Consider the following 18,599-nt stretch of genomic DNA (forward strand, 5'->3'; position numbering starts at 1 on the left):
TCATGCCTGATCTCGTCTACTAGCAAACAAGCTAACGCACATGCTGTACCCAGGCACCGCACGTAATTCCTGTGCTGTGGAATATGGCATTCAGGGTTACGGCTGATGACAATCTTGGAATTTTTAAAGAATAGGTGTGTCAAATCTATAGTTGCTGTTAGGGCTTGACGGCAATCGAGGGGGATGTATGATTTCAGTTCACAGCGCATATTTTAAAGAGCCTATATTCCGCTATTTTATAAGGGCATGTTATAATGTTTATCATCAGTTGTGTTGTGTTTTGCTTCATTCACACATGTTTAACACACAAATCCTGCATATTTATCTTGTGTTCTTTTCTCAAACTGAAAACACACACACTGCACATTTTTTATTTAGTACTTTTCCACATTCAGTGCACTTAAAGAGCTTTACAACAAGGAACGACTCACCCATTCACACACACATTCATACACCAGTGTACACAGCCAACCTACCTCAGTGCTCAGGCATGTATACTTTCTATTGGCAAAAGACAAAAATATTTAATTATAAAAGCAACAACTATAGGTTATTCTAGAGTATTGAAGAATAAAACATTTCAACTGAAACTAAAATAGCTGTTAACCTTAAAACTGCCACTTGATGACATCGCAAGGTGGAACAGAGCATTTTGAGGGCAAGAGTCGCAGACGCCTAATAACAATGATTACTCAAACGTGTGAATGAAAGAAAACACAAATCCATGTCTGTTTCTGGGGAGGTAACAGCATTATGACATGGCTAAAAGATTACATGAGTCAGTTTTGCGTAATATAGAACCTTTAAACACAGCCAATGCATTAACCAGACCTAACAATGAACTGTCAGAACACATGGTTAGCAGTTTTTTCCCTTATAAAATGGAGAGGTCATTCTATTACATAAATAATTGCAGCCTCTGAGAATTGCGCTCTCAAAATTGCATATTAGGAGGTTGCTGCACCCAGTCAAAATGTGCATTTGTAGTCAATGATATCATTATATTGTACTTTAATTGTATTTCTTTTGGCTGATGATAATTAATATTTAGTTTGCTCTATGAATACTAGGAGTGCCATTAAAACTCACTTCAGCTCAATCAGTTTTACACATTGTGAGCAGATCTTCCAGACATTAGATAATTCCATGCAGCCGTATAATTGTCTATTTCGAAGTGAGGAAAAAGTGACATTGCCACCATAAAAACATTACTGTCACACAAGATTAAATAACCCCAGATCATCTTAGCTGGAATTTAGCTTAGTCAACAAGTCTGAATTTTAGTATCCGTGACAGGGTGATGATGTCATTATGTGGAGGGCCAACCACAGCTGCTGGTCCTGACAGTGTGCCATGACCCCAGATGAGAAGCACTGACTGAAACACTAAAGATGTCTCCTTGAAAGTGCTGATAAAAGGATATATGAGAGAAGTGATCCAGAGTGTGCACATGTCTGAGATTTTTAACAAAAAGAGAGGAGATTTTAGTAATTTTGGTATTATCACCATCATTTAGTTGATAAGGAGTCGAGAACTGATGATGTCTGTCTTGTATAAATGTTTTATCACTCCAGTAGTAATAGTTAGTGTTATTATGATACTAAAATGTAGTAGTTGTCTCTTGAATATGATCATGTGATTTTAGTTATGATGACGTTTAAGACCATCTGCTATTCAAGTATTCAGGAAAAGTTAAGGAAAGGTGTTAGTAGTAGTAGTAATAGTAATAGTAGTTGTAGTAGTAGTAGTAGTAGTAGTAGTAGTAGTAGTAGTAGTTGTTGTAGTAGTTGTTGTTGTTGTTGTTATTGTTGTTGTAATAGTAGTAGTTTTAGTAGTTGTTGTTGTAGTAATAGTAGTAGTAGTAGTAGTAGTAGTTGTTGTAGTAGTTGTTGTTGTTGTTGTTGTTATTGTTGTTGTAATAGTAGTAGTTTTAGTAGTTGTTGTTGTAGTAATAGTAGTAGTAGTTGTTGTAGTAATAGTAGTAGTTGTAGTAGTTGTTGTAGTAATAGTAGTAGTAGTTGTAGTTGTTTTAGTAATAGTAGTAGTAGTTGTCATTGTAGTAATAGTAGTAGTGGTTGTAGTAGTTGTTGTAGTTGTAGTAGTAGTTGCTGTTGTTGTAGTAGTAGTAGTAGTAGTAGTAGTAGTAGTAGTAGTAGTAGTAGTAGTAGTAGTAGTAGTAGTAACAGTTGTAATAGTAGTAACAGTTGTTGTCAGAGTAGTAGTAACAGTTGTTATAGTAGTATGGAGTATACAGTAAAGTATATAAAAGGGTTGTGATACAAATCCTACAAGACCAAGTACTCCATCTTTGTTTCCAATCTAACCATGCAACTCAAATTTCTCTGGCCTTCTAAAGACTCTTATTCATGACATGTAATTAATCAATTGCCCCTGTGGACAAATTTAAAAAAGTACTTTACACGCAGAGCAGCCACTTATTTCTGCAATGTTTTAGTTGTTGATGTCACTATCACTGTCATTATCAGTTTTTTTTATCAGCAGCCACATACCACAGATGTTCAAACAAGTTCCTTCTTAAAAAGATAAGGCCTTACACTTACACATCACTGTATCACTGTCCAACTTTTCAATATCTGTATGTACTCGCAATGCTATTCATTATTTATGCAGGGAGTGGTCTGCAACTACTCCTTCTCAAATACAAATACAGAACAACTTTGTGAGATCTGCTGGTGGTCTACCAAGTGTTTTGGATAATAAATATTTACAACACAGGAGCACATTTTGACTTTTCACCATGTGGTTGCAAATGTGAGCTCTGTCCGTTGTCCACGAAGCCTAGTGACGATACCGGTCCTGACCCTCCCCTCCACTTCAGCCACCACATTCTCATGCTGGTAATAAAAGTAAATAGTGTTTTAGCTGCCTGGTCCTTGTCGACTTGCTCTGTTTGTCTTTTTCCACTTGCTCCCACTTGTGCTGCGTGTTTGGTTTGAGTCGGAGTACAAGCCCAAGTATTTACTACATAAATATTAGAAGGGAACAAGTCAGTGGTGTTGAAATGGCAGTGAGTGCATTCTACAGGAGATGAAAAAATGATGAAGATACATTATAATGATACTCTAAGAGTTGATAAATATAAAGAACTATTATATGCTATTGCTTCTATTGTACTACTACTGCAAGGAGCATTATGCCTACAAAGTATTTTCTTTTACAACTAGTATTAGTACTAATGCTACTAGTACTAATACAACTAATAGTGTAATAATAATAATAATAATAATAATAATAATAATATAGTAATTTCCACTGTTTTTACTACTTCTTTACATTTACATTTTACTATGCATTTTATTAATTGTAAATGCTGTATGTTTTAACTGTGTACTCAGGACTCCCTGAGGTGAGGTGCAATGGGACCTCCTGCTAAAATAATAATAATAATAATAATAATAATAATAATAATAATAATAATAATAATAATAATAATAATAATAATAATAATAATAATAATAATAAATAATAATAATAATAATAATAATAATAACAATAATAACAATATTATTATTATTATTATGTACATTTTTTTTTTTTTTAATGGTCATTGATTAAAATTGGTGCATGTCATCACCAGAAATATAATTTTGGCCCTATTTGTCCCACATTATTCATCCATCCATTTTCTTCCGCTTATCCGGGACCGGGTCGCGGGGGCAGCAGTCTAAGCAGGGACTCCCACATTAATACTTTTTAATTCTTTAATAATGCTTATATAATGCTAATTATTTACTATGTGCTTTCCAGAGCTTTACAATGGCAGACCGCTTCGACTGTGACAACTGTAAGGAATCCCTGTACGGCCGGAAGTACATCCAGTCGGACGACAGCCCCTACTGCATCCCCTGCTATGACAGCCTCTTTTCCAACACATGTGACGAGTGCAAGGAGCTGATCGGCCATGATGCTCGGGTAAGAAAAGAACATAAGTGTAAACAGTTATCAAGTTTATCAGATGTCAACATGATACGATGGAGCGCAAGTCATTTTGAAATCTAAAGGTTGCCATTTTAAAACGTTCCTGGCCCCCCACCCAGGAGTCGAACCTAGAACCTTCTTGCTGTGAGGAAAAAATATTAGCCACTCAGCCACCATGCCACTCTTCTCTCACATGTTCCTGCTTTTGGACCTATTCAAATCAAGTTCTATCGTGTAACGTTAGAACGTGTAATAATTAGATTTCTTTTTCCAACAGCTAACCTGTTAGCCGTCGTTTGCACATAGGAAGCGAGCATGGGTGCGCTTCTGGCTACACCGCTCAAGATATGAACATCAATAACAGACCAAATAGGCATTTTCTTTTGCTGAGCTTGGTCCAGCTAGCATTAGCAACAGGTTTGGCTGACAGCATTGCTAAGCGCCCACACCGCTGGTTTAGCGGGGGGAAGCACATTACCTGCAACAGCCTCGCTCTGGACTGACTCTTTGGTTGCTGTGATACTCCTGATTGGAATTCCAAATATGGATCTCGGTTCTAAATGTGCTTTTATAACTGTTAACCTCAACGAACTTCATTTGGCTGAAGCCAAACGCTATGGGTGACGTCACACTATCTTAGTCCACTTCTATTTTACTGTCTATGTTCCATGCTTATTGAAATATTTTCAACAGACTACACAAAAAGCTCAATAATTAGAGTACTGGGCTAAATAATAAATGACTTCTTAGTAGAGTTCACCATTAAAAATTACAAGCTGCTTACAGTACCACTGACGCATCCCTCGGGTTAAATGAGGCATTGCCTATGTATTTACTGTGGCAAGTCACAGTTATGCCTGATTTAACCTGTAATTATACACCCAATTTGAGCCAAGTCCATATAGGCCATGGGTTCATTTCTATCTCGTAAAAAGTCAACCATGAAACAATCTCTTCTTTTTAATTCTCGGAAAAACAAAGATGTAACTTCCCCTAATGAAAAACACTAACAAGTCATTAATCATGTGTACTCAACAAGCACAGCAAAATTTACAGATTATGTTTAAGACCAGTGAATTATTAGCAGCCTCACAAGCCATGAAGGAAAATTAGACCGAGCACATTTTTGGCATCTCCGGGCCTCTGTAGCAAACTCCCCTTTTCGACAGGACATTTTTCAGACTGGAGTGTGGATCATTGTACAGAGAGAGAGCATAGTGTGGTTAGGGTTTGTACACAGCTCATGTGTCATTGTGACCAGGGACAACACTAACCACTGGATTCTTCATGTCTAATAACTCCACTCAAAATGTGGCAATGGTGTGTCAATGGCTATGTTGACATGCACACCAAAAATCTGATTGTTGTATGATTTCTAGAGCTATCAGGTTAGAGCAGTATCATCTGATTTCTTTCTGATTGTTTACTCCTGTGCAGGTTTTGATAAGGAAATTATGCAAAACAGGACAAATTAATATGACAAAAATGAAAGAGAAATGTAAAATATTGAAAGACTTATTTTAAAGTTGTCATCAAATCAAATACATCAGCTCAAAGGTCAATGATTTAAACTCTGCTCTAACTAGTACATACTGATGTTGTGTTCTTGGGCAAGACACTTTATGTAGTATGAATTTGGTGTGCATGATTAATCGCAGCAGGTGGACAGGCCGATGGCTCAGATTGGCAGCCTCACTTCTGTCAGTCAACCCCAGCTCTTAGAGTATCTTCGAAGGCACTATAAAAATCCAAGGCTATGTATGCATGTACTGTATGTATTATTATAAATTGCAATAATGAATGGAGATAAGATTCATAAATACTAAATGCATGTACAGAATGGATAAATACAGTCAAATACAATTCTGAAAGACATAGACAACTGACATTGGTTTCAATCAATAGTTGTAGTGCTTTATTAATGCTCATTAAGAGGTAGTCATTATGAAGTGAACCTTTTATTAGCATGTGAAATACGGCAAAATTAAAATGTAATTAAAACAGTTGATTTGATCCAGTGGCTGTCATGATTTCAGAATGGAACAATGTGTCAGAATCCACTCTATTGCCTTTAATAGAGGCGATTGTATATTTGTAAACATCCCTTTGCTTTCTTAGGAGCTGTTCTATGAGGACCGGCACTACCACGAGCACTGCTTCCGCTGTTTCCGCTGTGACCGCTCTTTGGCTGACGAGCCCTTCACCAGCCAGGACGACGCCCTGCTGTGCAACGACTGCTACTGCAACGAGTTCTCCTCCAAGTGTGTGGCCTGCGACAAGATCGTCATGCCTGGTAATGGACTCAACCAATCAGTTTAGACATGATAAAGAACAGTGATAAAACAGGGCTTGGAGAGATAAACATGCGTAGATACCTGCATTTGTAGATATAAGACATGAGGTCAGACATTAGTGGGCGTCAGGAGGGGATGAGGAAACCTAAACCTAAATGCCTAAATACACAAGGGTAGCATATATATCGGCCATACCACCTTGAAAATGACCAGTCTCATCTGATCTTGCAAGATAAGCTGGGTTGGGTAAAGTTAGTATGGGGATGAGAGACCAGTGGATTGGTAGTGGCTCTGACAAATACTGTTATTATGTCATTTGGCCAGACACATTGGCTAGATGCACAGATTCAGGCTGCCAGTCAGTCAGGGCAGCTGTGGCTACAATAATAACTTACCACCCTCGAGCAATGTAAAGTGCTATGTGCATCTTAAAAGGTTCTATAAATCCAATGCATTATTATATCACCATAGTTATTTGAATGCTTAGATTAATTTGAAAGCACAACTGAAAAACATATTTATTTTCATTTTTTGCTCATTTTTGTTCCATAGTCCAATCAGCTTGTGGTACTTATTACACTGCAAGTCAGGTGTAGGACAATCAACAATTTGCTGTGCACTTGTTTGCTTTTATAACGATTAAAAGTTATAAAAGATATAAAAGTTAAATTTTTCATGAATCTGAATCATCTTAATGATAATGAAGTAGATAGATAATGGCTCATTTTTCTTCAGTTCACTACTTGAACTAAACATTGTAGGCTACATACTAACAAACTTGTCTTGGTTTAAATTGTTGTACTCTCCTCTGAAGTGGTTAATGCACATGTCATGCAATGTTATACCTACACCATCTAAACAGTCCCTCAAATGGTTCCTTAGTTGCCAAGATTCCTGTGATAAGCTGCTCCCAGGTCCCATGTGTAGAGATATACTGTATTATTACTCCAAAAGGTCCCTCATTTCCTGATATTAAACCAGTATCTCTCCCTAACCCAGTTTTGAGGCTTCGGAGTTCATCTCGGTTCAGTTTTATGAATTATACAAATATACAATGCATGTACCTTTGCCAGAAACCCCTACAGCTTAGCATCAACGTCAAACATGGCGTTAGTTCAAGAGGACATATAAGGAGAAGACAGAGGAGCAGTTTATTGACAGTGGATATAAACAGGAGCACATTCTGCAGACTGTGCTTCCAGCTACGACTGACCTACTTCCAACCTAAGGATTAGGTGAATCGACTTGTGTAAATAAAACATTACATTTGTGTTTCAGTAACATAAAAGATGTGAGCAGAGGAGGAACACTTCTTTGAGGCTGCATTCAAACTTGTCCTGGTGTTGTCCTGGTTTGATCTGTTTAGTCCTGATGTAGACTTGGTTTAGTCTTGTTCTGGTCCTGGTTTAGTCCTGGGTAGAGTTGTCAAAAGTATAAAAAAATCTGATACCAATCAATTTTAAAACTGGTCTCGAAACTAGATACTCATTTGAGCAGGTATTGATACTAAACAAGTCACAGGACAGAAACAAACCTTTCCTGAATAGCTTTACAATGATCTCAAGCTGTAACTATAAGACCACATAGACATAGACTACAGTAGTAGTCTACTACTACAGAACATAACTGGGCGACTCGTGGTATCAGAATAAGTAATGAGTATCAAGTTCAAAATTTTAGTATCGTGACAACACTAGTCCTGGGATTAATCCATGCGATTTATGTGCATCCTAGAGTTGGTCATTGGTTTAAAATGGATCGTAAACTGCAATTGCACCAAATTGAAGTTAAGTCATTTATGAGGTAATATAATGACGTTTTGATTTGCCTAGTATTAACATTTGGCAGAATTTACTGGCTTTTACTACTGCCAGCAGGCACTTGTTTGTTTTCACACATGGGTTGTTAATGTGGTATAAACATCTCAAAACACACATGGAATTGCAATACATTTAAAGGGAAATTCAATAGGCCAAATATTAACTGGGTCATTGGGAAATGACACAGTTTGAATCTTAACCATTGTTTAATACACTTATTTATTCCTGAAGTAGTGGACTGTTGCTGGGGTGGCGTAGTGTGTTAAGGGTTTGACCTATAACCAAATGGTAACTCAACTTTTGTTGGAGGACAATTGACGAGTTTGAGAAAATTCTGTCATTGTAGATTGAGCATTTAAAGACTAGAGTATATGTTGATTGATCCAAGTCTGATTACTGTAAATGGGCACATCATATATTATTGCAGGATAGGGCCAAGGGTAAATAATTTTTGGCCAATATTAGCAAGTTCTGTCTGCTAACATGCTTGCATACATTGAAATGCTGTTGACTATTTACTCATTAAAGAAAATTGTTTTTTTTCATTTGCCAAAGAAATCTTCATATTATGCAACATATTACCATTCAAATCTACTCTAACTCTATGACAATAAAACTAGTAGAACTCAGAAGGCAGAAGGTAATGCTATGAAGTGGTTGGGGACATAAACAAAATCCGATTTCCTGCAATCGGAAAGTACTGCGGTGACTGCGGTATTATGATTCAAAATAAAATAAACCGTTCTGAAACAAAATGAGTTTTATATACCATCACGCAACAATTTCATCTTTTTATAGCCCGCTTAAAGTACCACCAGGAATACCGAAATGAGTTTACCAGGAGATTTAAAAAGGATAATAGGTCCCTTTAGCCAGTCATTCTTTCCATCCATCATTATGTCTATTATATGAATGTATTTTTCTTCTTTTTTTTTCTCAGGCTCGAGGAAGCTGGAATATGGCGGCTCCACATGGCATGAGGGCTGCTTCATCTGCCACAGTTGTGAACAGCCCATTGGCTCCAAATCCTTTATCCCAGACAAAGATGAGCACTACTGTGTCCCCTGCTACGAGGACAAGTTCGCCCCTCGCTGTACACGCTGTAAAAAGGTACTGTGTCAACAAACAAACTAAGGAAAAATTGTTCTGGATGCTTGCGGTACAGTCAGAAATATAGCACACTGCAATTACACTGACTCATATTGATACATGATTGACAAAGTGGTTTTAGCTTTACTTGCTCTTTGTGAGGACAAAATACGCTGTATGCCGACTTGAACTGGGGTGTTTTTACAGCATAAATTCTCAAACAAAAAATAATAACGAATTTAAACCATGTGAATCAATGTAAATGAAATTTAAATGTTTAAAGGTTATATGTAGCCAATTCATTAAATAAATAAAATAATATAAAATTTTACTGGAGACCTCAAGAGGATTAGGGCTGATCTTGACTGCAAATAAGGCTCCCAGAGAATCAGTGCATTGTTGACTCATTGATGCACATGAACACTGAACATTTTACATAAATCGGCCTACTTTATATCATATTTTAGCAGCAAAACCTTTCTCAAATTCTCCATTGAAATAAATTAGATTCCTGCTGAACCAGAAGTGCCACCACAATAAAAGTGCTGTTTAGTAGCATTTAAAGACAAAAACGAATGAGGTGGAATAAGGTGAAGAGTGATATCTGGCTATCCATTTGATCAAACTAGCAGATTTATAGAACATTATGCACAATTCTGAATGATGGCTTTCTGAATACACTATAGTGATATAAAACATCATTCATCATTTTATTTTTCTTTGTTTTAGACCCTAGCTAAAGGTGGAGTAACCTACCGGGATGAGCCATGGCATAAGGAGTGTTTTGTGTGCACGAGCTGTAAGACCCAGCTGGCCGGTCAGCACTTCACCTCCAGAGATGACAGCCCCTACTGCCTCAAGTGCTTTGGCAGCCTGTACGCCAAGAAGTGTGAGGCCTGCTCCAAGCCCATCACAGGTAATGACAGCTCCAGATTCAGTCAGAAATTAATTTAGGCCGCGCAATCTAATATTTCCCATACTGTAACTTAGGGCTGCAAGATTAATTAAAAAGATTAATCACAATCAAATCAAAATCACAATTTGAAAATCACAAAGCCTGCAATTATTGAAGTGCCATAATTTCCTCCACAAACAACAACATCCATATTTCCGTTTTCTTCCATTTATCCGGGGCCGGGTCACGGGGGCAGCAGTTTAAGCAGGGACACAGATTTTCCTCACCCCAGACATGTCCTCCAGCTCCTCCGATGGGACCCTGAGGCGCTCCCATGGTGTTTGATGGTGTATTGAAGAGTGACGTAGATTGTATCATACTGAACTATGGAAGCAAGCAGTAGGTGTGCTAACCTGCACAGTGGACATTTTTGAAGTTGTAGTGTCTTGTTTTGTATCGTCCTTTTGTATATTTATAGAAAACTGTCATGCAGGAGCACGGATGACACGGCCTTGTGGGTTGAGCATTGGAGAGAATCTTACTGCTAACCATAAAGATAGTTTGAATAGTACTTGAGAGTGATCGCTAGATTACTCAAGCATGCATGGATCACATCTAAATCCTGTCCAGGCGTTTTTTTGATGAGGAACAACATTGTAACATTATAAAAGAAAGTTCCCAAAAGTCGATTTTGCGTAATACACCCTCTTTAATTAAAATATTATTTACTCAGTTTGATAAGACAGGTAGATAACAGCTTTAATAGGCAGATTGTATTAATTTATAGTATGTTTTAATGAAAATATTTTTGTTTTACTTAATGTCTGGGTCATTCATGCAAAAAATGTATTTCTACTGGGATGGTAATAATCTGTCAGAAATGTCAACACGATTTAAAATTATGCATACTCAGCAACAATTCGTCTGATATTGAAGGGAAAACAAAAAAGACATTTCTAATAGACGTGACAGTGAAGCCCATGTGTTTATGGTTTGGACAAATGGACTGCTATTGTGTACAGCAGGGAACATGTCTGAGGAAACCGTAAACTATCACTTCACTTTCTGCTGTTTCAGCATTTGGGAGGATCAGCCAGGCTTATGTCATAACACTATTTGCTTTGGTCTTGCTGAATATGATAATATACGCAGCATTAAATGTAGCCCAATGCATACTTTGCATTAAGGCTGCAATTATTGAATAAAAATTAGCAAATCTATTATGTATGCTTGAAACCTGGCAACTTTGTAGTTTAGACACCTTTAAACATGTTCTCAAATACACTGAAACTTGTATTAGTGTAGCAGTTTACATTTCAGTCATCTCTCAATGCTCCTACGTGGGTACATTCAAAATGTGTTTTGGTATAAGATGGGACAAAATCTTGTGCTGCAAGATCTTGCTAGATAAAATTGCCAATTTGGACCCAATCTTGTTACGTATTTTGTCTTGTGTCGTGCCATCCCTATGTATTATAGTATTTTCTAATTATGACCCAAATAATCCATTATAAGTTGTTATTATTACATCACATTATCAAGCAGACCATAACACTAATTTAATAACAATCCCAAAAATAATTTTAAAACAGTTGAAGCAGCCCTATATTTTTTATTGAAATACCTTTTTCATTTTAAATTTTGTATCATTATTCACAACTGTTTATTATTCTGTGTCGTAGGTTTTGGAGGAGGGAAGTACATTTCCTTTGAGGACCGCCAGTGGCACCAGCCCTGCTTCACCTGCAGCCAATGCTCCGTCTCCCTGGTGGGGGCAGGCTTCTTTCCGGACGGGGAAAAGATCTTATGCCGTGAATGCCACACCAATCTATAAAACCTACTATTTGAGCTGCTGTACCATATCGTGACTCTGTGTTTGAACTCACAGTATTGGACACAACCATGCCTATGCAAAGATATACACAGGGTTTCTCCTGTGGTAAACATACTTTTTCCTTGTTCATAAGCAGTTTGATGCTGTATAGAAGTCATAGGATGCATTTTACAAGTAGAGTTATACATGTTTAGTACACCTTAGACACACAGAGAAGATTCCAGTGGGTTTAAAATGCAGGATTTGCATTAAGGACACAATGGAAGAATGCAATTGCTATACAATCCTACATAAAAGTCTTTATCACTAACTTGTAACGTAACTTAAAATGTAAGAAAAAATACATATACTAAAAATGTGCCTTTAAACTTAATATGCAAAATTAAAGATGTTATAAAACCAAAGAGATAAAAGTGCAAGTCACTTTTAAAAGAGTTTGTGTTGAGGTCAGAGAGGAGATGGTAAACCGACTTGTAATGATGGTGGCTTTTCTTAATGTGCTTTGAAATGATACATGCAGTGGTTCTCAAATGGTGGGTCTGGACCCAGAGGTAGTAAGTAAGTAAGTATAAATGGAGAATTTATTTTTTATAAAGTGCTTTAAAGGTTCATCAAAACCTGTAACAGATTTATTACAAAATTGCATCTTACAGTCCAGTAAAGTCACTGCATTTTGAATTTTGCATCTTACCCCAGTGATTTTGCTGTAGTATAAAAAGTAGGAGAAAGCACAACAAGTCTCTATAGAAAGTAAAATCAATTAATGAAAGAGCTAGAAAATGTTGCTTAAAAATGGTATTGGTATGTCAATCAACTGTGTTGCACTTTGGCTAAAGTTGCTCTTCTCTACAGTATGTGCACATAAGACACTTCACAGCCCATTACACATATATGCCACATATTATCATGTGTCATATTACTGCTTTAGTCTTTTTCTTTTTTTTTTTTTTATCGCACGAATTCCAATCAAGTTTGTCAATACACACGAAAGAGGTGATTAAGCTCAGATATGTTGAATAAGGACTCAGCAACAAACACTAAATACTTCATGAACTCCAAAAAGCCCTGGAAAAGCAGATGGGAACTCTCTAAACATGAATTCATTGAATAATGTCTGCATAATGCTACATTTATGGGAAAAGATGACCTAATATAAATGTTTTATGTCATTGTAGAATGTCTGATTCCCTAAGCTTGATTTTTCTCATCTATAAAACATACAGTAATGTTCAATGATTAGCTAAACAAGCTAAACTCCAGTGGCTCAGCATTTTGGAACTGTGCGTTTTGATTTGTAAATATTTATCTGTCACTAATGCTTATAGTGAGCAGCAGAACTATGCGCATTTTATCCTCTTTATCCTCTTTATTGCCACGCTTTCACATCTGTGTTTTATTGTTAGTGTGTAAAATTATAAATGTATTTCTATAACCTTTTTTTCGGCTTTGATGCTGGTGAGTCAGAGTTGGCATATATGCATTTCAACATATATAAACTGTGCCGTTGTGGTCACAGCCGGATGAACTTACTGTAAATCAGGAATATGTGATACGGCTACATGCTATGATGGTTAGCTCTATTTGTGAAGTCTAATGAAATAAATGTACGCTGCGGACATTTTTATACTTTGTGTGTTTTTTTGTGGCTGCGGTTGGGCGTGCATTACTTCTTTATGAGCTCATAGTATTCGGTAGTATTCATATGACAGAATACTGCAGAGGCTTTCAAGGAATGTTTTGACTGTACTTGACTGATAAAGCCCATCCAACAGGAGTGCAAACTTAATCTTTTTTATGTCACTATAATAAAATAATAATAATAATAAAAGTGTATGAATGCCTAGGTTGGTAAAGTGCACGCTCCAATGTTTATGCTGACTTGACTGTTTGATGGGACCGTACACACAGAAGGGGCAGACCCACTCTCCGGGCTCACGTCTTGGGTGCGATGTCCTCCTCCCTGCACCAAGTTGCGGATTTTTTCACCAAAAAAGGAAATGGAAAAGTTGTAGCAGCTCGCGCCGGGAGGGGGGGAGGGAAGAGAGAGAGAGAGCGTGGGGGGAAGAGGTAGGGGGGTGGTGGTGGAGTAAGAGAGAGGAAGAGAAAGAGAGAAAGGATGTGCACATGCGGAAAAGCTCTGTGGCATTTTCATTCTGTGTATGTGTCTGGTCGGGTCAACTGGTTTGCTTTAAAGTCCATGTGACAGACTTTCATGTTTATCCGTTTGTTAATTGGTTTGGGTTTATCTTTAGTAAATATTTAATATAGTTTACAGTTCCTCGCAGTCAAGTGGCAGTTTTGACGGAAAAAGTATGAAAATATATGAAGTAGCAATGAGTTTTAAATGGAATACCTGTACGTCACCAACACAAAGGCATTTTTTTCTGATAGTTTAATATAATAAAGCTATCATTTATTTTATTAGGTGTAACAATTGTGCAATTTAGATAAGTTTAGGCTCTTTTAAAATTATAAACATCGCCAAAATTATATTAAAAATGTTATTTTTTCCCGCCTTAAATTTAATGATTTCAACAATGTTTTCGTGAAATGTGTTTAACCTGTCATATGCATTTAAAGAATACGAGTGATTACAAGTACCAGGATGTTTTCACACTGCTTAACTCAACAGAAATGAGTTATACACTAGACTTTATGAACAAGTTAATATAAAACTTAATACACACTTCCACATGTAAGACAATGGCACTCCTCTGTCCTTTGTGTGCTTAAGCATATTACGCTGCTTATTAACTTGTGACGATTTGCATATTTTGGAACGTAATACATTAACCTTCAACCAAATGAGAAACAAAACCAAATCTATTAGGCTAGTCATGCATTTCAAAGTAAATTTAGATCATGTTTTCACAATATATTTCTCAAACAAAATTCTATGAACCAACTTTAGTTACATGTTGCCTTTTCCCTGTATGTAATCAGAGACGCATTTTGGCAGAGTGGTTAACAGTATCAGCTATAGGTTATGGTTTGTTCCTAACTCCAACAGATCCTACGCTTTTGCTAGTCTCGATGTCCTAAAATATTGTGCGTAAGCTAAAAAATATCTATTTACAAATAATTTGGAACAATGACTAACTTCTATAGAAAATAATCTTGAGCCTTTGCTTCTTGACCTTTTTGTCAACTGCACCACACCCAGACATTTCTCCAAAACATCTCTAATTTAAGCAAGCAGTTAGGAAATTCACTTTACTCAAACATATGGGAGGATAATTATTAGGCCTACATATAAACAAACACTATCATTTGAGCAGGGCTTCTCAGTATGACAAGATAAACACCAAATGTCACAGCCGCAGCCCATCAGGGGGCGCTTTTAATGCACTCTGTCAGGTGTTGTGTCAATGTTGTCACTAGTAATTTGTCTGGAAGCTGGCATGTTTCCCACACAGTCACTGCAAATGATGTATGTTAAATAAGCAAGTCATATCAGACCAAAAAATACTCAGGTCCAAGAGAATAATAGTTACTGCTCAAGTACTTTTGCATCATATTACTGTGTATAACTAGACAAACACACAGAATGCTTATCTTTAATATTGCAACAAACATAACTGTCAAAACTGTTATAAAGCTTAATTCTATATCTTAGTTTATCTCATAGTCTAAATAAATTTAAACTGGACAGTATTTAAAGCTATAGTATGTAACTTTTTTGCCAAAAAATAGATTAAAATAAAATCTTTTCATTATGGATGTGTGTATTCTGTGTCTTTACTGTGAGTGGGCTTGCATCTCCTCCACAAACCTGACTCTTACATGACTTGGAGGAAGGCCCCTTCCTCCTTATTTCCAAGGAAATGTTGTTCCTTTGGCTGTAATGTTCCACAGTATGGCATGAAACTTACCTATCTCTATGTTTTTTTCTTTCCATGGAGTCACGCAGTTGACTTTCCATGTCCAGAAAGTTGCATACTATACTAAAGTTTATACTACAGGACAACCATTCCACAACTCCACAACTGAGAATTGTTTTTTTGTTGTTGTTATTACTTCTTCTACTAATACTAGTCTAATACTAGTCATACTACTGGCATACTAGTCCTATTTTACTGGAGTAAAATACAACTTGAGTAAACTGTCCCAAGTACCTGCAAAAGTTTGTTTGCTTGTTTACTCTAATTTTCGCTATAGATAGTCTTGGCACCACTTATGTACGTACACACGTATTTGAACACAATATTATTTATTCATAATTAAATATTACATTACTGTAAAATGATAGATTGTCAATAATTAGGTTGTGGTGAACCATAAATGACAGTGTGTCCCACTATAAATGTTTGGAGGAATTTTAGAAATACTGAAGTAATTATTTTGCTTGTGGCAATGGTAATTTAAAAGCTTTGATATTACATAAAATATTGAAAAGGTTGAAACACCTGCAACATTTTTTTTCCCTGTTTTTTTTTTTTTTTTTTTTTCTATTTAAGAAGATTCAAACCATGGGATTCAAACCACTCTACTACTTGAGAGCCTGTACTACTACTTCTACCATTATTGCTAGTTAGTAAGGTTGTCAAAAGTATTGAAAATTTGATACTAATCAATACTAAAACTAATATTGAAACTAGATGCTAGATACTTGTATCAATACTAGAAAAAAGTCTCATTCACAGAACAGAAATGAACCTTTTCTGAATAGTTTTAGAATGATCTTGAGCTTCATCAGAACAAGTTTAAGACACATCGACTAGTATACACCCATGATAGACTAATATACAGCCATGGACCACTATGAACCTATCTGGACGACTGAAGGATTGCACCCATTGAAGGCCATGTGGTAATATAAAAGAGAGTACTGTGATTTAATGTCGAAAATCCCATTCTATGTCTAAAGAATTATTATGATCGTGGTATTGGAATCTGTATCGAGTATTGGGTCTATTCCTTAGTACCGAAATAGAATTAGAAATTTTGTTGCGGTGTCAACACAACTAGCTTATCCCACCTCTGACAATGAATTCTGTACAATACAGGTTAGCACAATAGTTATTTTCTAACCCCTGACATGTAAAAAGATGGTTACTTACTGATATATCTGAAGCTAAATTAAACCGTAAAAGTAATAAATAATGCGACTGTAAAAGTGTCATTTGGTCATAAACTTTGTAACACAGGAGATATTCCCGTTTGGACAAGTCGTATTCTCAGACTCCATTATAAGTGGATCATAAAAGCTTTTTCCGATGATTAACAGAGCCATCTAACCCGTCCCACATGTCCACACTGTTTACACTCCTCACCGGCACTTATCACTTAAGCCGCTATTAAGGAGCACGTATTTATTATTTTACGCTAAAATATCATTAAACATCTGTGTTTAGAAATAATGGTTTGGAGGAGCAGGCCAAAAATGTCATTGTGTTGTAATCCCTGGATATTAACAAAAGACGGCTGCTGTAGTAGAAATTAAATTAAATTTGAAATTGTATGTAATAAGTGGAATTCTTGTTTGCAGTTTTAAAAAGTCTTTTGATATCTTTGTTGCCACACCTTTCATTTTTGATCAAATACCAAAAAAAAAAATGTCCATACCACCTTAATTATTCTTGTCTGATCTGATCTCGTCTGAAGCTAAGAAGAGTTGGGCCTGGTTAGTACTTGGATGGGAGATACCAGCGAATACCAGCTGCCACAGTGAGGTGAAAGAGGCTCTGGTGCAAACTGCCATTGTGTCCTTAAGCAAGACACTTTACCCACATTATCTAGTATGAATGCGGTGTGTGAGTGATTGGTGGCACTGGCACAGATCGGAAGCCTTTCTCCCATCACTCTGCCCCAGGGCATCTGTGGCTAAAATAGCAACTTACCCCTACACAGTGTGGTGAAATCATCAAAGGTGCTGTATAAATCCTTATTGTAATTCAAGTATTATGCACTACTTTGATGGACGCAAGTGTTTACACAATGCTTCTAATTAGATGAAACATATTATTTCAGTTCTATCTTGTGACATACTTATTTTGTTTTGTATCCTTATATCTAATTAAATGTTCCTCTATTGTTCTGCAATTCAGTAATCCCTGAACAAGTACAATTATTGCATTATTCATTTGTTGATAACAGAACACAGCAGAGCACTTTGAGGTCATGTCCCGTACGTGGTCTAGACAGAACACCAAAACATGAGTCAGCTTGTGTGGAACTGCTAATATGACTGTTAGACCAGGCAACAGTATCAGATAAGGTCCACTGCACCAGCTTGTCATTTGCAGCTTTTTGGACCCATTTACTGTAGTCGGCTCTGTCGGCAGCCGTGGAAACAGCTGGTGAGAGCGGTTAGTGTCATCATTTGAGACTGCTCATCCACAAAGTGATGAAATGTTAGTGGGGATGTCTGTGTAAGCTGGGCTGGAAACGAACGAGACAACATGGTACAAAATATAGGAGGTATATTTTTAAATAAACTGTAAAGCCCAATTTTACAACCACTCACTTTTACGGGAAAAGGTGTCTTGTTAAAGCAGTAAAACATTTCAAAAGACCAAGACACAGTAGCAGTGATGGTTAGAATAAAGAGGCTTACGTTTCTACTGCTGCGGTGAAGATGGGTAGTGAGTAAATGAAACAGGAGACGATAGAAGGTATGGATAGTGTATTTCCATTGTTGACTGAGGAGGTGATTGTTTGACAGACAAATATATAGCAGAATGTGATCGGCTGACAACGATAGACAGGTTACAAGCAGAGTTGCCAGA

The 18,599-nt window shown here is 36.8% G+C and overlaps 1 protein-coding gene across 2 annotated transcripts in view; it reads left to right on the top strand.

Moving 5' to 3' along the window:
• Positions 1 to 13,487, top strand: part of fhl3a (four and a half LIM domains 3a) — a 48,402-nt gene extending 34,915 nt beyond the window's left edge. For both annotated transcript variants that reach the window (XM_033981055.2, XM_055227598.1), the window contains 5 exons: positions 3,769 to 3,933; positions 6,058 to 6,232; positions 8,994 to 9,163; positions 9,872 to 10,058; positions 11,720 to 13,487. In XM_033981055.2, coding sequence (XP_033836946.1) covers positions 3,778 to 3,933; positions 6,058 to 6,232; positions 8,994 to 9,163; positions 9,872 to 10,058; positions 11,720 to 11,871 — 840 coding nt within the window. In that variant the 5' untranslated portion in view covers positions 3,769 to 3,777 and the 3' untranslated portion in view covers positions 11,872 to 13,487. The remainder of the gene's footprint in view (positions 1 to 3,768; positions 3,934 to 6,057; positions 6,233 to 8,993; positions 9,164 to 9,871; positions 10,059 to 11,719) is intronic.
• Positions 13,488 to 18,599: the final 5,112 nt, after the last annotated feature.

This window comes from Periophthalmus magnuspinnatus, chromosome 16, assembly GCF_009829125.3.
Source record: "Periophthalmus magnuspinnatus isolate fPerMag1 chromosome 16, fPerMag1.2.pri, whole genome shotgun sequence".
Taxonomy (NCBI): Eukaryota; Metazoa; Chordata; class Actinopteri; order Gobiiformes; family Gobiidae; genus Periophthalmus; species Periophthalmus magnuspinnatus.